The following is a 20,836-nucleotide window of genomic DNA, read 5'->3' as shown; positions in this document are numbered from 1 at the left end:
GAATCTTAAAAAATGGTACAAATGAACTTATTTACAAAACAGAGTCACAGATGTAGAAAACAAACTTATGGTTACCAAGGGGGAAGGTGGGTAGGGAAAATGCTTATTGTTAAACACCACGAGTTTTGGGGTGGTTTGCTACTTAGTATTATTATGGCAATAGGTAACTGATACATAGCACATAATAGATGTTCAATAAAATCTGTATCTTATATCCTTTCTCTCCTCCTCCCCAACATCCAAGCCCGTCTTATCCCTCAGATCATCACTCTAGGCAAGGAATTCTGTGGAAAAGTCCTGACGACAGCTGATCAGCCCATTACCTAACAATGATCTTATACAGATCATCTCTCATACTTACATCGTTCTCCGAGATGGACATACTATTCCCATTTTATAAAGGAGGAAACTGAGACCCCGAGAGGTTAAATCAGAGCTAGTAAATGGAAGAGTTATAATTAATATCCAAGCCTGTCTGACTCCAAAGCCAAAGACCGTTTGTTGTGCTACTCTGCCCCGGTTCTATAAGATCAGCTCTGAAAGAGGCAGGGAGAAAGGAGTGCTTGGTGCCTCCAATCCCTTCCCAACAGCCTAGGATAGAAGGATCTGGGTCCTACAGACACTATTCCCAGGACCTGTCATACACTCCCTCTCTTCTTAGCTTGGGGCTCCTTCCCCATCTCAGATAGGGATGCTCATGCCCTAGGGACTTCTGGAGCTCTAAGGAGGCAGAATACTTGGGCTCCTGAGTTGGTGTGGCTTCCAGTAGAAAAGCCCACCTATCTCTACTGTAGATTTTCCTCCCTCTCCCCTCCAATCCAATCCCTACCTACCCCCAACTCTGCCCTTTTAACTGACTTTCCAAAATCTGTCTAGGGAAGCCCAAGTCCGAGGCTCTAGGTGGAGAGCTGGTCAGGGAGGGTGAACTCGGCAGTTCTCCTCCAGGTCCCACCTAATTCCTTTGGAGGATGGCAGAGGATGGAAGATGCGGCACCAGGAAGAAGGGAAAACAGGAGTGTGTGGTCTTTCTGGACATGGCATGTCCAGGCCATGGTACCCTAGCCAGAGAAGAGGGCGGCCTCTGAATAAGGGCTCAAGGCTCTTCAGAGAGGCCTCAGAGCTGCCTCTTGCTCTGCCCACCCCTGCCTGTCTCTGCCTCTGTGTCAGTGGAAACTTGTTTTGGCTACACAAGGCGCACAGATGACAGTCACTGAAGCCAACTGCTTACCAAGCATACCTAATTATCATGCAGCACAGCAAAGCTCTCAGTTAAAGGCATTTAAAAAAAAAGGTCTGGAATGTCTTAATTTAAACATTCTGTTCATATATGCCTGGTCTTCATAGTTTGTTACTCATGTAATATGAATGTCAAAATGTAACTGTAAAAAAAAAATCTCCAGGCAACGTATAATTTCCACCTAAGAGGTACGGCAAATTATCTTAGTTTCAGTTTCTCCCTAAAGTTGAGATAATGGTAAAACCTCTTTTCACTCAATCCTGTATGGATATTATGAAGATAAGTGAGATTTATCCACTCAAATCTTAAAATTCCAATAAAATCAAAGGTGAAAGAAGCTAGTTAATTTTTGTCCATGTGTAATTACTTAGATCAGTACTATGTAGGCAGAACTGTGTATATCCCTGAAAACCTTTGAACTACTGGGTTTCAAAGACCTCAAATAACTTTACGTACTCATTTGCCAAAATAAAAGGAAATGAGAAAGAAAAAGGGTAAACTTACAAAAATGTTGACCTCTGGCTTTTTTCTTTACAGGTAAATTTAAGTCAAAAAAAATCTAGGAATTTGTACCGTATCAAGTTACTGCCATTTAAATACAAATTTGGTTTATTAATAATTAAAATGACTTAAAAGAGGAAAACAGTCCCTCTGATTTGCTGATGTGTTTGCAGCCTCAAATATTCTAAAATGGTAACATTTTCAGCTGTGTGTGGAAGCAGAACCACCTTTGTTATTTACCAAGCCATCATGAGCACTGTTTTCCCCATATTAAGCTTAGGTGTCATTTCAGGTTAACTCAGGAATCTATTTTTGACTGTGTAAGCAAGTATTTCTGTCAACGATCAAAATATTTACAAAAAAGAATACTCCTATTTGAAGAGTAGAGGCTAAAGATGTAAAAAAAACAAAAAAAGAAAAGAAAAAGAGTAGAGGCTAGAAAAGAATGCCAGCTATAAGCAGACATACAAAACCTAACTCCCGGGCTTCCCTGGTGGTACAGTGGTTGACAGTCTGCCTGCCGATGCAGAGGACACGGGTTCGTGCCCCGGTCCGGGAGGATCCCGCGTGCCGCGGAGCGGCTGGACCCGTGAACCATGGCCGCTGGGCCTGCGCGTCCAGAGCCTGTGCTCCGCGGCGGGAGAGGCCACAACAGTGAGGCACCCGCGTACCGCAAAAAAACAAAAACAAAAAACCAAAAAAACCTAACTCCCACACCTCCCCAACCCAGTGACTGAAATTAGGGGAGTCCATAAAAGTAGGCAGGAATGCATCAAATGACTCAGTTGAAAAAAATTGCCTATTCTGTGCTCAGCCATGGACCAGCAGCTGTGGGAGGCACAAGGATATGGCATCTCCTCTCCAGAGCCACAGGGAAGGGATACAGGAGAGATCTAGAGAGGGGTGTAAGACCCCAGCTAAGAAGCTGCTATGCAGTTTGGAACAGATGACTGCAACCAGAGTTGAGCAAAGGGAGAAAAAAGAATGGGCTAGAGTTTGCTGGGAATGTTCAGAGATGGAGTGCCTAAGGTGGTGGCCGGGGACGATCTGGAGAGGGACAGATGAGATAAGGCATTTCGGGCAGCAGGAAGAGAGCGTGCAGGGACATCGATGTGGCGAAGAGGGCAACGTATGAGCAGGACAGCAAGAACTACCTGTTCGAGCAGGTTACCTTGGCAGACTAGAGTCAACTGGTAACACCCTAGTCTAGTGTTTAGTGATGGTTTCACATCCCTCACCTCACTGGAGATACTAGTCTGAAACTTTGGATGGGAGATTTAACCCCACTTCAAGATTCCCTTTAAAGCTCATACATACCTGTAGTATCTTAGCTTAGGAGGAAAATGACATCAGTGAGAACTTGATATCATGAAATATGAAATACTATCTCCAAATGATGCACCAACACTGATGATTCTTTTTCGAATGCCATTCACTAACTTGGGGGAGTAAAATGGGCAGAAACAATGTCATATAAAGGTATTCATTAATTTATTCATGGATATTTACTGGCTGCCTATCACATGCTCTATCCAATCTTTGGCCTCACAGAACCTACAATCTGGGGTGGGGGAAGGACACTGACAAGTAAGCAGGTGATACCTATCTGTGTTCTATGTGAAATGGGACAGGTGGTTCAGGGAGACCCCAATTTAGGAGACCAGAGAAAACTTCCTAGACCTTTAAGCCAAGATTTCTCTTAAAGACAAGGAACTTTAAGCCAAGATTTTGAGGTGAGGTTAGCTGAGTGAGGGAAAAAGTGTTCTAGGCTAAAGGAATGGCCTGGTGTGTTTGAGGAGCTAGGAGTACAGCATGTCTTGCACGCAGAGTAAATGGGCGGAGTGATGGGAGATGAGGCTGGAGGTGAGCAGGGGTTAGTCTGTCCTGCTCAGGGATCTGTACCTTCACCAATGGTCAAAGGGAGCTAACAAAGGGTTTTAAACAACAGTGTACTGTGGTCAGATTTGGGTTCCAGAAAAATCACTGTGGCTTAAGGCTGGAAAATGGATGGGACAAGGCAAGACTGGAGATAGGGAGACCAGTCAGGAGGCTGTTGAAATTGGTGATGCCTCCAATGAGGGCAGCAGTGGAGGGGATGGAGACAGATGTTTAGGAGGTATAGTCCACATGGCTAGTATGGCTGACCTGGGGGAAAAGGAAAGAGTTTGAGTTGACTTCCTGGTTTTTGGCTTGAGATTCTGTGTACAAGATGCTATTACTGAGAGAGACAGAATAAAAGAAGAGACTCATATTTGGTGGTGGTGGTGATGGGGGCTGGGGGTTAAGAAGAATGAGTTCACTTTGAGATGCACTGAGTTTGAGGACACCCAGGCAAAGATGTCCAGATGCAGAAGGCAACAGGGACCTGGAACTCAGGAGAGATATCAGGGCTGGAGGGAGACCTAGAAGTCCTCAGCGTAGCAGGATGACAATCAAACAGATGCAATCTTCCGGGGTGAGTATGATGAATGAATAAATAGAATAGCCTAGGCCTGAACGCTGAGCTAGATGGAGGGAGCCCAGAAAGGAGACCGAGAAGCAATAGCCAGGATTCCAAAAAGGAAAATTAGAGAGTACGGTATTTCAGAAAGCGCACTCAGGAGTGTGTCACAGGCCATGGAGGGGCCAAGTTAAGGTGAGGACTGAGAAGCATCCATTGGATTTAGCTACAAAGACCTCAACAGTGACATTGGTAAGAGCAGATTTAGCAAACAGGAGTGGCCAGAATGAGACAGCAAAGGCCTGGGACTGAAAGGGGAGGTGAAAAACAGAGACTGAGTTAGAGCAACTCTTTCTAGAAGTGAAGGGAGGGAAGAGCTAAAGTTGGAACAGGTGTTGGGGGAGCATTAAAAAAATATAGGAGAGTCTGGAGCACAAAAATTCAGATGGGAAAGTGCTAAGAAGAGGTTATAAACACAGGAAGGGATTGGGTCCTGAGAAGGTAGGAGAGGCAGGGGCCCAGAATGAGGTCAAAGAATTGGTTTTCAACAGGAAGAGTGTCTCTTCCTTTTCAGAACAATAATAAAAAAAAAAGGATGAGAGGGGTTAAACATCGAGAGTGACTAAGGAATTCACTCTCATGCCTTGAACATGAACTGATATAAGCTCGGGTATACGTTAGGAGGCATCTGAATCCAAGACTTAAAAACAAAAAAACCCTTTAGATTTGGAAATCTGTCGCTCTGTTTCAGAAACACAAAAAGTTCTTTGAATCCACACTTTTTTTTTTTTTTTTTTTAGTATTTGGAGTCAAAGAAGACTATTGGGGAGGTACTGTTTACATTGCAGTCTTCTCAAAATATCTTTTAAAAACCACATTGAGTTCACTAGAAAGGAAATGCATTTAGTATAAGGCCTTGCAGAGTGCACGGCCTTATTTTAATAAGATGCAGTGATGCATATAAAACAGACTTAAAAAAAAGGCTTTGCTTACTGTCAAATCCATGTTTTACCGGAAAAGGTTTTGATAGTGTAACCCAACAACTACTAGGAAATGCATGCCTGCAAATTCAAAGATCATATGACTTGAAGAAACTGCTTTAATCAGAGTTTATCAAATAGATTTAAAACCAGTTCTTAGATCTAATTCAAATATGTTCCTGCTCATTTATAGAGCAAGAGTCTAGGTATTTAGACACAGAAAATGATTTTTTTCAACATTGAGAGTGAATGCTCTACCAGATTTGTTTTGTTTGGGGCTGGATTTTCTTCCTTTCATCCAAGAGCCACTTGGAATTTAAAGATGAATTGTCACAGGGAAGAAAATCTCATCTATCATGCCCTTGACTTTCTGTTTAAAGGGGATACACTTGTCTGTTCCTATGCTCTACCTCCCCGAGAACCACTTTAACAATAAATTAGGCTTGAACGAAAGTTTCTTGATATAAAGCAAAAGGTTTACATTTTAATTAGCTTTGGGAAGTCAAGGGCCATTTTACTAGAAACCTAAAGAGATGAGAGTTGTGCTTAATCACAGACCAAAAGGACCCACCTGCCTCTTTTCCCTGTAATAGAAACACAAATAAAGCAGAGCTACTGAATGAAAACAGCCAGAGTCAGGGGTCAGTGCCTAATGTCAGCTCTCACCGTGGCCAGGGCCATGTGACTCCGTTGTGTGGCCTCGTGGAAGTGACACAACCCTTGGCCCACAGAAGCGGTGGAGAGGTTCCTCTTAAAGACAGCCCCATCAAGGAAAACTCTGAAGAAATCAAACCCACTTTCTAGATTTATTGGAGGTAGCCTGGCAACACTACTGCTGATATAATGTGAGAATCTTGCTTCATCTAATGTAAACCATGTTTGCAAAACTCACGTGGAGGCGGGGGGGGGGAGGGGAAATCCGTTTTTGTATATTTGTGTGTAGGGCAGCCAGACTGTAAACCTTGAAAGGAAACACTCAATTTGAAATACCGTGCTGAGAGTAGCAGTCAGCGCCTGCAGAAGCCAGGAACATGGAGAAAAACATTTCAATCCCTCCGCCCCCGACAGAGGTAATGTTCTTCCTCTTGGAAAGGAAAGGGTCCTTTAGCATCTTTTGTCCTCTCACCGTCATCGCCTCCTCTCCCTTTATTATCGCTGACCTCCCACAGAGAAACGAAGCCACGGCCGAGGGAGGAAAATCTGAGGCCCTGTTCTGTCTGAGGCTCCGAGATCTAGAGAGCTGGAGCTACTGATCGGGGTCCTGCCCGGATTTAACCCGGTAGAGGACCCATCTCCCTTCTCTGGGGTGAGATGCCAACTTGCTCAGAACCCAGACTGGGCGCGCTGGCTGCCAGGGCCCTCCGTGGCGCTGTTCGTGGTGCTGAAGCCTGCATCAAGGCGTGGAGGCAGCAACCCACGCACAGGCGACCAGCTGTCAGGGGCTCCGGGCCCAGATCCACGTGAGGCAAGTCTGGAAACAGCTGCCGCCCACAGAGCTACAGCCAGCGCCACAGTTTGGCTCCAAGTGTAGCTCACTGGTTTACTTCTTTGCAACTGCAAAATGGCTGGTTCACTTTTTCTCTTCCCAGGGGGTTTCACAGAGCCCACCTCTGGCTCACCGATCTGGCATATCTCTTTCCTGATGTCCTCCCTGCCCATAGGAATTCTCTCACCCCCTCTCCTTCGTACAACACTTTGCCTTTGCAGAGCACCTTACAGTTGGTAGCGCCCTCACTGGCACCATCAACTGAGCCGTTTCTCTTACACACATAACCATTCCTCTTCTCTCCCACAGATATTTTTTGCCTTCTCTGCCCCTCATCTCTCAAGCAGGAGACTATTACCTCAGTGTGCAGGGTGGGCGAAACACCTTTACCCATCACAGCAAAACCGCTGATTTCTCCTTGGCAATGAATTCGGAGAGGCAGAGGTTAGAGTTCCAAAGGACCAGGAGAAAGTCCCCTAAGAAATTTCTAGGAAAATACGGGTAGTGGTCAGTAGGGTGGGGAATGGAGACACAGACACTAGGAACAAAGTGAAGAAAAGAGCCTGGGCCTTCGAGGTGCAAGGCTTGTTGCAGTTAGAAGACTCCTGGCAGGTGGCACTCTAGCTCAAGGTGCTTTGGGTAGAAGCCTTGACTGTGCTCCTGGTTCCACCTCAAACTTCCTTTCTGCTAAACAACCCCCTAGCCAGGGTTGGAGGTCTGTCTTCCTCTTGATCCAAGCACTCTGCTAAAAAGCACCGTTCGCACAATTCTATTTACCGTAATACACAATGATGAAGGGAACATAACTAAGAAAGAGAGGGTCAGTGGGAGGATTTTTTTCTCATGTGTGATTGACGGTGCTCAGATCAAAACTGTGTAACCATCAATAACATGATTCAACAATTGGGAAATGCAAGCAAGTTGTGCAAGTGCTTGCTTTGGTCAAAGCCCTGGAGGGGCCCATGGGGCTGGGCCAAGTTTGAAGAGGGCAGTGCCAACAGGATGCCCTCCCTCCCACCAGGGCAGAGCTGGCTGTGCCTACAGCCTGACTGGCGTGACCTTTGCCTTTTGCAACACACATGCGGTTGGGCCGGCGTTAATGGCACTTTGCAGGGAGCTCCAATTGAGTAAACAAAAAATGCCTTGCCCTGTTCTAATGGAGCACATTATTCTGAGGCCTAAGCCTTCATCCAGGCCCCTGCAGCTGCTCTGCAGGTCAGTGCTACCAATAAAGCAATTAGCCAATGAGAAAACTCTTCTTCCCTGAGGGGGACTCGGAGGCTTTGTTGCAGTGGCTGTGCTTTGCTTTGGGTTTTTAAACAAGCAATCCAAGTTGATCTGAGCCTCTTACATCAGACTCCAGGATGAAGACACTGAAACTGTGTGTTTGCCGAGTGTGATATTTTAAGGAGCTGGTCCCTTGTTCAACACAGACTGGAAAGCTCACTGCTTCCTGTTCAATTAACCTGAACCATAGCTGAACTCTGCCCTTTGAACTCACTCTGCAGATAAATACATTAGCTCACCTAAGGAATCATTAATATTTTTCAATCACATAAAACAAACATGAATGTCTGAACACAACCCAAGAGATAGCCCATTAGGAATAGCACATGGAACATGTTGAAAAAAAAAAATCACAAATGGATGTTATTTACAGAACAAAAAGGGTCAAGGAAGAAATAAAACGGATCATGCCAACAGTTCTGGAAACAAAGGCGACTTTCATTTTCATTTCTGCAAACACAAAGGGTACTGAGCAATATTGAGCAATTCCTGTTCCATCTACACTGCTCAATAAGAAGTTGTACCCTACTCCTGGTCTGGTTTCTATCTACTTCCATCAGAACACACAACTCCAAGCCCTTCTCTTTGAAAGTGACTTCAGTGTTCATGCTCATATACAGAGTCCAAAATATTGCATTTCTGAGGACAATTTTACTCCCAATTTGCTACAAATGAACCAAAATAATTTTTGTGGAAGATCACTGCCTTTAAGTGAACCACTGTAAATGAACCAAGCTAGTGGCTTGATTGAAATAATTTTACAGTAGAAGATGATGTTCCTGTGATGTTGTTACTCTAGCATCTAAACAGATTTTGTTTTGGGGGGAAGGAAAGAGAGAGAAGAGAAAAGAGGAGATCGCTAAATGCATCTATTTTGTCCTTATCCCTGCATGTCATCTTAGAAGAATGAGAAAAACATTCCCCAACCAAGTCATTACACATTTCAGTCTGATTCAGTTTCACTTCCCACAATTCTGCCTCTTGACTCCTCCCCTCCTTCCCCCTTTTCGTTTTTGTTTGGTTTGGAGCGTGGGCTTAATGCCCAGCTATCCTAGATGAGAACACTTAAAGGAATATCGCAAGCGCAAAGGGTAAATCTATTGAATGAGGGTCTTTAACTATGTGGTTTCCTTAAAGGGAAAGGTTGGATCAATAGGATCGATATGAAAGGTTTCCCTGGCCCTGCATAAAAGGGTAAGGGCTTCTCTTTTCACTGGTTTAACTTTACTCTCTGACAAATGCAAATCAATGGATCTGTGTTTACAACAGATTCCCTAACAGACCCAACCTCGGTAAAGCCCAGAGCCTCGCCCTGGGGGTGGGGAGTCCAAGCTTGCTCTAGGGGGATGCTCTAGGGCAGAGATTAAGGCTCAAGGCCCTGGGGGTGGAGTGGGCTTGCTGCCCACTGGGATCCTGCTGCTGCTGCCTGTGGTCTCTCCAAAGAGGACAGAAAAAAATGGAGCAATGGAGCTCCAGACTCTTCCAAAGATGCCTCAACCCAACATAAACATAAAGCCCAAATTCCTAGGATCTGGTGAGCCAGTCAACCTTGTTTCCTACCAGTATAGATCTGGGAGGTTGACTACACAGAGGAAGCTGGAGTGGGATACCTACAATTGGAGCGGCCCATGCATTTCAGCTCTAGAATTCTCCTTCTGTCCTTTCTTAGGTGGTAACTGGCTCTCTTAGCTATTACAAGGCAAACCACTGAAACCGTGGGTTCTTTCCCCCTTAATTTTACCTTTCCCTTTAAAAACGTGATGCTTTCCAGAGATTACATGACTTCAAGTCAATACCAGTTACAGAGAAATTATTTTTCTTCCTGCAGGAGAAAGTATATGTATATTTGATTACATGAGCCAAAGTCCAATGCTGATTAAATTACATTGGAGGTGTGCTTCCAACCCAAACAAAGTCTGCTTTCTACAGAAGAGTAATGGATCTTCAAATGGCGAGAGAGGCGCCAAGGTGGAACGCAGAGCCTCCCTTCCCTCTGGGACAATTTGTGTTGGACAGTTTTTCACAACAATGTCCACAATGTCCACTTCTCCCCCAGTGAGACTAGCTCTGTGTGCACAGCCCGCAGCCTGCTTCCATGCCTTGCCATGCCTCAGATGGGCTGAGCTACCCAGGCTACCTCCCTGCCCCTGCAAAAACCTGTGTACATTTCTCAGGGTCTTCACCTGGAGTGAGACTTGGAAATCAAAAGTCAAGCTTTTCCCAAAGGCACTGAAGTGCATTAGGGGGACAGACTGGGTGATGAAAGGGGGTGCTGATGGGCCCCCAGCCCACCTTGAGCAGGCTCTGTACCTGACAGTATAAATGTCCCTGTTGGGTTCCCTCATAGTGGTCTCTCCCCACCAAGAAAAGTATCCCCTCAGAGGAAGCAATTGTCCCCAGGTCAGGAAAAACAAGGATCTCTGAGAGGGTTGGGGACAAGGATAATCCAGAATTTGTAGATGAAGTTTAAGGCCCAGGGTTCCTCCGTATTCACCCTTTTCCCCAGGGCCCTTTATCCAGACAATTGTTTCTGTTTATTCCCTCCTCATTTTCCTTCCTTTGGCAAGAGCCCAGAAACTAAATCCCTCTGCTTCTCCTCTGAGGTTTTCATTCCTCCAGGGATACCCCCGACAGGATACCACTTTCCCTCAAGACAGTTTCTACCAACACCAGCCACCAGCAGTAGTGTGGTGGCGTCCAGTACCTTCTTCCTGAGAACTCTTCAACCCCCTTCGTCTGATCTTCCTTTAGAAACAGGTTCTAGAGCCCAGAAAACCAAGAGGCGACCCTGAAGTGAAATTTTGGATTGAAGAAAGCTGGAGAGGCAGCCTCTTTACCCCTCAGGGTTCAGGCCTGGAGCTCTAGAAGGTAAACCTTGCCCAGGGTCCCCTGTTACCTCTGGGCAGACACGTGTCTCTGGAGAGAAGTGGGGCCGCTCTCAGAGACACAGAGAATCTGGGCAGCTCAGTTTCCCCTCTGCCCCACCCTCACCATTCACCAGGAATCCAGCCCTGTTTTGGGATTCTAAGATGGGGTTGGAGGAGACTCTAAGATTCCACCCTCCAAAAGCCCACTCGCCCCTCCCAGAACCTAAGAGCCCTTCACCGGGAGCTTGAGGGGAGGGGCCCGCTGTCTTCCTCACCAAAAGGAAACCTCGCCACCCTTTTTGGTTTCTGTATCTGATCACCGGACCTAGTTCAATGTAGGTTTTCAGAAGAGGGGTAGGGCTCATTCTGACTAGGAATCAAGGAGCTGTATCAAAGCTCCCTTCTCTAAGGAAACCCACTGGAAGGAAGACGACCCCTATCTCTGGGGAGGACAGAAAGAAATGACTGCTTCCCCTTTGCCACATGGCAAAGCAGAATAACGCAAGATTTGGGGGTTTTTCTCTCTCCTTTCCTTCCTCCTTTTTCTCATTTCGTTGTTGAAGGAAGGAAAACACTCCTTTTCGTCCAGGTTGAAACCTTCTCTTGAAGGAAAAGCTTAGTATTTCTAAAACTGGAGAATTTATAATTTCAAAAAACCCAAACAATTTAGTTCTTATCTCACCCCCACTACCGTCCCAGCTCTTTCTTTCCTTCATCCACCTTAGTGTTCCTTCTGGAAGAATAAGCCATTTGGCGAAAGGAGCCGTTGGCAGGATGTGGAGGTCTTCCTGCCGGAGGGAAGGGACAGCTCTGAAGTTCTTTCTTTTCCCGTCAAGGCAGGTGTCTCAGAGAAAACCTCTCTACTAGGGCCAGGTCTGAGTCCCGAGTCTCAGAGGGGAAGATCTCTCCAGCTGCTGGGAAGGGGAGCTGGGGCGGGGCAGTTCCCCAGGCTGGTGTTTCTTACCAGCCGGGGCAAGAAACAAGATTCTTCTCTGGTTGTGACCCAATTAGCCCAGAGCAGACCATTCTGAGGGGTGAAGCCCAGGCCATTGTCACTGGGGTCTCGTTTAACTGTCCAACTAATGCACCAGCGTAGAAAGTCTGCGAATGGGAACATTTAATGAGAATGTTCTTTCTTAATGAAAACAAGGATGGAGCAGATCCGCGGATCAGGAAGCTACGAGGTTAGAAGGCAGCTTTAAAGACGTCGTTTCTATACGTCTGTGTCTCTAGCTCTGCTTTGCAAGGAAGTTCATCTGTACCATTTTTTCTAGGTTCCCACATATATGCGTTAATATATTTGTTTTTCTCTTTAGAGACGTCGTTTCTAAAGTTCGGCTTGGACGTTCCCTCATATGGAGAGGAGACCAAATTTCCGGGATGGTTTCCGTGGAGGAAAGAAGTTGCTCCCGGCCCTGCTGGACCAGATGCGGGCCGCGCGGGGCAGAGGCGAAGGCACCCTAAGCACGAGAGGACTCGGGCGCCGTACCGTGCGACGCCTTCGGTATACCAACCACCCGCAGAGCCCGCGGCAGCGAGCGCAGAAAGCGGCGTTGCGCGCGCGGGGACCGGGGGAGAGGGCAGGCAGCCTGGCGACAGCAGGAAACCTCGAGTAGGAAGCGGCGGGCTGGGGCCGCGCGGGGTGAAGCAGCGGCCAGACCCAAGAACCCGCCTGCAGCTGCGGAAGCAGCGCGGCGGGAGCGCCGGGGAGCCAGGCCGCTGGCGAGCGCTCTGCTGGGAAGAGGGCGCCGTCGGGCTTACTGGAAACGCGCCGGATCAAGTTCCAGATCAATGAAATCTGGGTCTACACGTTAACATTATTGTTGCCAGCATTAATGCTCTTTTAATCTTCTAAACATTATCAGCATCGATCTCCCTCCATATACACATTTGTTTGAGAAAGTGACATAACCACATGGTGGAAAGCCTGGAATAAAAATAAATGCGCAGCCTCTCGCATCGAGGGCGCCCGTGGACCCAGGCTACTTCTCGCCCGCGGGTTCACTAACCTCCCTCGCGTCCCGCCGGCTCGGCCCAGCTCCCGCCCACCCTAATGCGGGTTGGGAAGGTGTTCTCGAGGCACCGGGGACTTGACCAAGCAAGGATGGCAGTGAGCTTTTCAATTATTAATCCGACCAGCCAGCAGGAGAAAACATCTTGTGTTCCGTACCGACGTGGTACATTCGGCCTCTCCGGCTCGGATCCCGAACTAAACCTTCGGGAGAGACCGGCTGAGCCCGGCCGAGAGGCTGACCAGAGGGAGGGGTGGGAGTCGGGGTGCGGGCCTCTGCGGATGAGGTCCCCGCCCCCGTCCCTAGGCTTAGGGTGGCCTGAGGACGTCCCCTGGCGCCAAAAGGAGCCGCGCACGCACGTGGTGCCCCTGGCAGGCGCCGCAGCGTTGTGCCCTGGCCACGCTCCCCTGCCGCGGGCGTCAGGTGGCCCAGGCGACATCCCGTTGGGTTGGTTAAGGGCCCTCCGCTGCCTCAGCAAGAGGTGGCTCCGGACTGGTCGCTGGGAGCTGCTGCCTGGGGAGGGCCGGGCGTCTGTTCGCCGCGGGGACGCGAGGCAGGCTCGGGGCGGGCCGCCCCGGGAGCCCGGCTCACAGAAGGCGGAAACCTGGGCAGGGTGTGTCGTCGGAGGGTCTCTGCTCTGTCTTCCAGTTGTTGGAGGAAACCACTCCCGCCACCGGGGCCTCGATCGTCCTCCGCGAGGCGCCCATCCACTTTCTTGCCTGGGTTCTCTCGGTCCCTCCTGGTTCGTGTGTGCTTAGTTCAGAGGCCTCTTGAGGATTTGTGCTTGAACACGCTGGAGTTTGTCCTCGTCGCCTCTTGCCGGGTTAATAAAAACTGCTCTGCCGGTGCCAGACCCGGGGACCGCGGAAGAGACCCAAGCCCGCATGGTTGCAAACAGTTTCAGCCCTCGCCACCCTTTATGAACGAAGTCGTGCACTTGGAGCCCATTTCTCTGAAATCTACTGTTGAGGCAATCTGAGCTCCCCCATCTTCTCCCTTCCCTTTTGCTATGCTATCCCGGGCTGTGGATACACCGAGGCGGTCGGCGCCTCTGTTGTGACGGGGGTGTACTTCACCTAAGGGTGAGGTTGCCGACACTGGCCCAAATCAGGCATCTTAACTCTGCGGTTCCTCAAACCCCTATCTGCTTACCTCTGGCAAGACCCAAAACGGGAAAGAGAAAGCGAAATTAAAAGAGAGAGAGAGAGAGAGAGAGAGAGAGAGAGAGAGAGAGAGAGCGCGAGCTGGTCTCGATGAGATGGGGGGCTGGTCGGTCTCGGCGAGGTTCGGGCCTGGGATTCAGGCAGAGCTGCCCTGTAGAATCACTGGGATTGTTTAACCCCCAGAGCTCAACGGTGTGGGCCCTCGGCAGCGTCCTGGCGAGATTCCGATCCATACTCCTGGTGGAGAAGGGCTCAGCTTTTCTTCTCCATTTGCTCCTGTCCCCTAGCGCTCCAAGTACATAATACCAGTCCCAGCTTCTGCATCAGTGTCTGAAGAGACTGATCTACCGACCCCAAACTGAAAAGCTTCCTATGTAATAATAACCACTCAACACACTTGTAGTTGCTGATCGAATGGCCAGATAAAAAGGCCAAAGCTCTTGTCCCTTTTCAGCTCTGGGTAATAAAACAGACACACATTTGAATGCCTGAGCAAAGCGGGGTCCCTCGCAGGAAATTCCCAGTCGCTGAAGGAGGCTTTCAGACTCCCACTGAGCGGGCTTTCTTGCTCCTGCTCTGAAAATCCCCGATGCTGCCTGAGGCCAGCCCCTGAGTGGCCCCGGGACTCTCCCGTGGTGGGTGGTGGGACTGGGGTCCCCCAGGGATGCCACACTCTCCCCCATCCCAGCAATGCTGTTGCAAAAATGCTTGAGACCGGCTAGCCAGGAAAGCATTACTTTCCAAATCACTTATACATTGGCAGAGGGCACGTGTTTTAAAAATCTCTGTCTTTTTCGGGACAGGCGTGAGGGGGCGGCAGCGCTCTGAGATCAGCCTGACTAGAATAGCTGTCATCCTGCCTTTACCTTACCCTGGTCCCCCCTCCCCAAGACCAGCTGCCAAGTTTCTTCTGGCTGCCTGTGCCCAAGAAGCCAGCCCTTGCTAAAGCTCACCCGTGAGGGACTAAAGGCCTTTTCAGGGGCCTAAGATAAAGGGGTACCACGCTGTTTGGAATTGTCAGTAAGCTTCCAGTTTTTCACGGATAATCTCTATTCACTGCTTAATATTTGCGAGGAACCAAGAGCAATCGGAGAAAATTGTAGGAGAGGATGAAGAGTAAAAAGCTAAATGAGGAGAAAGATAAAGTAGGTTTCTAAATCCATGCAGAACTATTTGGAGTCCACCGATGTGAGGAAGCCCTTGGCGGAGGGACTAGTTTCTTTACCTTTTCAGATCAACACTGCTGGGAGATTACTGACTGGAGATCCGAATCCTCCAACAGCGGGCAAAGGCAGAGGCTGTCAGAGTGGAAACGCCCCCTCCCCAAGCCTGGGCGAACACGTTGCCTGTCACACCCCCCAGCCCTGTCCGGCGTAAGTAGAGTGCACCCTACAAGCCAGGCTCAGCGGTGCGAGGATAGCCCCGGGGAGCCAGAGAGGAAGCCTGAGCTCACAGCTCCGGAAGCGCGTTGTGTGCGGCTCGGAACCGCGCGCTACCTACTACCCGCACCTATGTAAATCACTGCCACCACGAATTGTCCGCCAGATAATCCGACGATCGGGAGAGACAGCCTCAATCCAAAAGAAGCTGCCCATCTCGGCCTGCGTCCGGGTACCGTGCGTCCTCCCCAGTGGGGCGCCTGGACACTTTGCCCCTCTTGGCCCGTGGCAGGGTCCTGGGGGCAGCGCAATTGCCACGCGCACCGCGCTGGCTCTGTGCGCACTAAAGCGCGCAACTGTGTGCCAGTCGCAGCCACGGCTGCGCCTTTCTCTCTGGTTCCCGCCGCCCACGCAGGAGGTTTCTGCGCTCCTAGAACAATAGAGGGCTGTACCTCGCGGCTCTGCCGCTAGAGGAGGCACAAAGAGCCAAGCCGGCTACAGAACAATGTAACCAATGCGTCGACCCGTCCTCTCCCGCCGGCCGCAAGCCCTCCCCGTCGCCGAGCTACGCGCACAATCAGCGTCCGCTTAATGCAAAGGCGGAGCCTGTAGCCCGCGGCCAAGATGCGTTAACTAACCTGCATCTTAATTTTTCTGCACCTCTTCCCGCGAGCTCCCAGTCTCTCCCGGAGGCCCCAAACCTCGGCAAATCCTGGCAGACGCTGGGAGCCGGGCAAGGGCGGCCGGCGAGTGAGGCAGGACGCTCTCTACTCTTAGTTGCTCCTCTCCCGTCCTCCCAGAGAGGATGTGGCAGTCCCAACCTTCGTCCTTGTACCCTCCCCTCACTGTGGGCAGTGACAAGGGAGCTGGCCCCAGCCTGCTCTTTCGATCATAAAGTCCCCGTGCCAATGTCAAGGCTGGAAACGGGCTCGGGAAGCGCTGTTGTACCCTGGTCACCCGTTCTCCGCGTGGGCAAGGCTGTGACTCTTGTCAGTGACCAAACAAGTTTGCCTCCCGCTCCCCCACCCCAGCCCACCAACTGCCTCCGTATAGGGAGACCAGGCAGCTTGGAAAACGGAAACGTATTGCCTAAGCAAGCTTGGAAATGTATTGTCTAAGCAAGAGTTCAAGTGCACAGGGTTTCCAATAAAGGCAATCCCCCTTTCCTGTGAGTCCTGGAAAGAGAGGGCTCCTAGCGGACACGGTGCACCCCCATCGCGACTCCCACAACTGGGTAAGGTCGGAAGGAGAGGGCAGAGTTGGCACGTTGACCAAAGTGCGAATAAAATGCGGGTGGGGGTCGGTCAGGAAGCCCAGGAAACGAGGAGGGAGGAAGGAAGAGAAGAGAAAGGGAGAACAGAAAGAAGAGGAGAGGAGAAAGAGGAAACAGAAGAAGAAATAAAGTAGAGAAGAAATAGGAAGTGTGGAGAGGAGGCGAGAACCCAGAGATGTGGCTAAGCGCCCTCACCCGGGGCCACAGGCACCCCGGAGCCCTCTCTCAGCACCCTGGCTCCAGGAGACCCTCTGGGCTTACCTGCCAGGCGTAAGGCAGACATGCGCTGGAACTCGGGCTCCTGCAGCCACTTCCACATCCTGCGGAAGGTCTCCCTGCCAGATTTGAGTTTACTCCACGGTTTGGGGTTCCGGAGCAGGTCGGAGAGAGTCCCCTGAGACCGGCACAGCACCCTCTGCGCGAAGATCGCTTGTGGGATGCTGTAGCGCTTCAGCTCGGCGGTGATACGCTGGGCCACCTCTTTGGTGTTGATCTCCTCCAGCTGGCCTGATGTGGCCACCTGCGATCCCGAAGAGGACGAGGGTGGCCTCTCACGGCTAGGCGCCAGCACCGGCCCATGGGACTGAGCGTGGCCCGGGTGGTGTAGGCCGTTGAGGTGAGACATCATGGCCGCGGGCGGGGTGCCCAGACCGCGGGACAGGTGTTGCTCACCGCGGGTCAGCATGGCAGTGTGGTGCGCGTCGAAGTTGGGGCTGAGCATTTTGTCGTGGCCCGGGGGCCCGTAGCTGGGCAGGCTCTGCTGCGCGTTGTGGAGGCCGCCCAGCCCGTTGCCCAGCGGTGTGGCGGCCAGCGGGGACAGGCTCTGGCTCATGCCGGGCATCTCCTTGTAGGGGCTGTAGAGGTTGTTCATGGTCGGGAGCCCTCGCTCGTCGCGCATGAGGGTGAAGCTGCCGCTGACGTTGCCCGACAGGCGCTGGTGGTGGTGGTGGTGGTGGTGGTGGTGGTGGTGGGGGTGCGGGTGCGGGTGGTGGAACTTGTCCGACACGGTGGAGATGGGCGGCAGCGGCTGGAGAGGCGTCAGCGTGGTGTAGGTGTTGCTCATGCCCATGCCGGGCGGGGACGAGTCGCAGGACATGCTCATGGCATGATGGAGCGGGATGGAGAGCTCAGGCCGGTAGTCGCCGCCGTCCAGGATCGAGGCCATGCTAGTGACCATGGCCGAGCGCGACGCCGCTGCTGCCGCCGCTGCCGCCGTGCCCAGCTCCTGGTGCGCCGTTGGCGGCGGCGGCGGCGGCGGAGGCGGCGGGCCCCGCAGCGAGCCAGCGGCGCCGCGGCCCGCGTGGTGAGGGCTGGTGCTGGCCAGCAGCTCCTGCTCATGGCCCGGGCCCCCGCCGCCGCCCCCGCCGCCCCCGCCGCCGCCCCCACCGCTGCCGCCGCCGGCCGGCCCGTGCAAAGTGCCCAGACTTTCCATTGTCAGCTCCGGGTTCATGGCGCAGCCTTCTAGGTCTTTGGTGAGGCATCGATAGGCGGTGTAGGCAGCCTTCATTCAGTCCATCGGGGCCCGGGGGCGGCGGGGGCGGCGGGGGTGGCCGGCGGGCTGGCAAGGCGCGCGTGGCGGAGCTCTGCCGCGGGAGCAAGGGACGGCGCGGGAGTGCGTGAGCGTGTGGAGGGGGAGCGTGCGTGCGGGTGTGCGCCCCGGGCTGCGGGAGGGCGGGCGCGCCCGGGGTGGGGGTGGGGTGGGGTGGGGTGGGGGCAGACGCGGCGTGTGTGCGGGAGACGGGAGGGGGCGGGGAAGGAGGGAGGGATCACCGAGTCCCGCCGCTCGGGGCTGCGCGCTGCCTAGCCATGTCCGAGCCCGCTCCGGTGCCGACGTCTTCTGTTTGGGTGAGCGGGAGCTGTCCAGAAGGGCTCTGCCGCTCGCCGGGGCAGCCAACCTACCTTCCCGGACCCGGGGCGGGGCAGTGCCCGATGGGCGCCGCGAGCAGCCACTGCGTGGCCGCGACTGCCCCGGGAGGCGGGCCTCCTGCGCACAGCTGCCAATGGCTGAGGAGCGGGCGGGGCCGCGCGTTTCACGTTTGGCTGACGGCTCTGTGCTTTTTTTTTTTTTTTTTTTCCTCCTTTGCCACTGGAATCAAACGTCAAGGAGAGGAAGAGAGGGAGGGGAGGAGAGGGTAGTGGGGAGAGAGGCGAGAGAGCGAGTGAGGGAGAGAAATTACGTTAAAGATAACGCTCTGTGTCTCTCCGGAGCTGCTGCGACCTGGGCTAAAGGGCTTTTGCTTCAGTTCCCCTTGCTTCACCCCAAAGCTTTTATCGAGGCAAGCCAGGAGGGAAAACTCCAGCTACGTGCTGGTGTAAAAACAATCCCACGTCTCCTAACAAGCCACTTCCCAAGCGTCCCTAGCTGGGAGCCAGTAGTTTAGCCTTTAAAAATGCGGGCGCTAATGTATTCTAATGTAGGGTAAATTCCCGAGACTGGGGAGTGCGGAATCTACGGGGCGAAGGAACTCCAGCGCCCTCGCTGCCTGCTAGCTGCGGCTGGCGGACGCAAGCCCACCCGCGGCGCGGGCCGCAGTAATGCCTGCAAAGTTAACACAATAACATCATTTAATTACCCGGCGAGCCCATAAATCTCTCAGTTATGAGCCTTCAAAAGGGCCCCTGCTAGATTGCAAAACAAAACTAGAACACCAGGAGCTACGGTTTCAAGGTGACCAAATGCTTGCTGCGCGAGCGAGTTGGAAAGGAGTGGTGGGAGGGGGCGGGGGCTGGAGGGGGGTAGTGTACAGCAGGGTTGTTGCCGATGCCTTAGTTAGCAAACTTCTCCTGGGAGTAGGGAGTATGTAAACGTCCGGGACGTTACTCGCGGATCTTCCCCCTAACACACACACACACACACACACACACACACACACACACACACACGTCTCTCGAATCCCGGGAGAGGAACGCCCTGGGTTACGGCTGTGGATAGATGACATGGAGCCCATATCTGTATATCCAAACCTTGTTTCTGAAAAGACCAGAGCCCTGTTGAGTTCTAGAACGCTCGCAAGCCGCAGCTTTGAAAAGTGTACCTTCATCTACCCAGGATTGCCGTTGTTTAGTAACCCCTGGTCGGCGACTGGGAATGGAGCGGGGTTGTAGAGAGAAGGTGGAGATTTCTGCGGCCCGGGTTGGGGTGGAGGGGGTAGTTGAAGGCAGAGAGCCACTCGGCATTGAAAACCTTACAAGAAACAGATTCTTCCGAAGCAGGTTGCGTTCTGTTTGCCTGCGAAGATTCAAGCTAGCTGAGGTTGCGCAGATGTTGCCTTTGTTTAAAGAGACAGTAATTAAGGACAGGGTGGACATAAGTTGGAGAAGCGTGACCTATTTTCTTTTGATCAGCTGTCAAAAGAAGAGCAGGGGGTCTCCTTAAGACAGCCCCCTCCAACAACTTCCAGCTGTTAGAGAAAACTTGATAAGAAAACAAGGACACAGTCTGGAATACTGTATGTGCCTCCCTGGCGCTAGAGAAAGGTTTTATTCATTTGGAAAACAGTTCTTAGTCTTGGTGACCTTTTACGGCTGCCCTCCTCTCTCTTCTAGCTACAGAGCAAAAAAATCCACCCCCTCCCACATCATGCTGTCACATGAACGTACAGTGACACTATTTCTAGATCAACTTTATTGAATTCTGGCCAATACCTTGCCAATTATTCTTTCAAATAGCCTCTTCTTGTGATATCAAAGCCTGAGTAAGAAAGTGGATGATCCCCTGCTTTGCTAGACATACTTTTCTAGATGCTCACATCTTTTAATGTCACAGTACTAGACAGGTAAAATCTCTCAGTTTTCTGTTTCTCTGACTTTCCTCTCTCCCTCACCTCCCCTACCATCTCTCTTCACCCTCCCCACCTTGTATATGGCAGCTGGACATTTGGGATAATTTGAAAGTTAATGTTTGAAATACACACCGAGTTGAACAAAAGTTCACAAGAGTGCAATCCCGTTGGTCCAGGCGTGCTCAGACACTGAAATAAGGCAGGAGAGGAGCAAGACAGGGGAAAAATCTGTTTGATGTGCCCCAGTGCCGAAGGCAGCCTCCTCTGCCCTGGCTTCAGGCTCAAGCAGTGGCCAGTGACCCCAGGCTGGGACATCTGGTAGGCACTGCCTCCGTTCAGAAACCTAGGCATATAAATTGCCATTTAAATAAAATTTCAAAATTATAAACTCATTTCCCAGGCTACCAGGATAAATCTGCTCCTGGGTAT

At 51.3% G+C, this 20,836-nt stretch overlaps 1 protein-coding gene across 1 annotated transcript in view; it reads right to left on the bottom strand.

The window, feature by feature from the left end:
* The window catches only part of ONECUT2 (one cut homeobox 2), a 40,223-nt gene extending 22,091 nt beyond the window's left edge, over positions 1-18,132 (bottom strand). Inside the window, exon 1 of the mRNA XM_022584407.2 lies at positions 16,887-18,132. Coding sequence (XP_022440115.2) covers positions 16,887-18,132 — 1,246 coding nt within the window. The remainder of the gene's footprint in view (positions 1-16,886) is intronic.
* Positions 18,133-20,836: the final 2,704 nt, after the last annotated feature.

Source organism: Delphinapterus leucas, chromosome 14 (assembly GCF_059928025.1).
Source record: "Delphinapterus leucas isolate spDelLeu-1000000601 "Yukka" chromosome 14, BTC_Dleu_Yukka2, whole genome shotgun sequence".
NCBI classification, from domain to species: Eukaryota; Metazoa; Chordata; class Mammalia; order Artiodactyla; family Monodontidae; genus Delphinapterus; species Delphinapterus leucas.
Note: the sequence above shows the minus strand (reverse complement) of the source record. Positions and strands in the feature narration are given on the sequence as shown.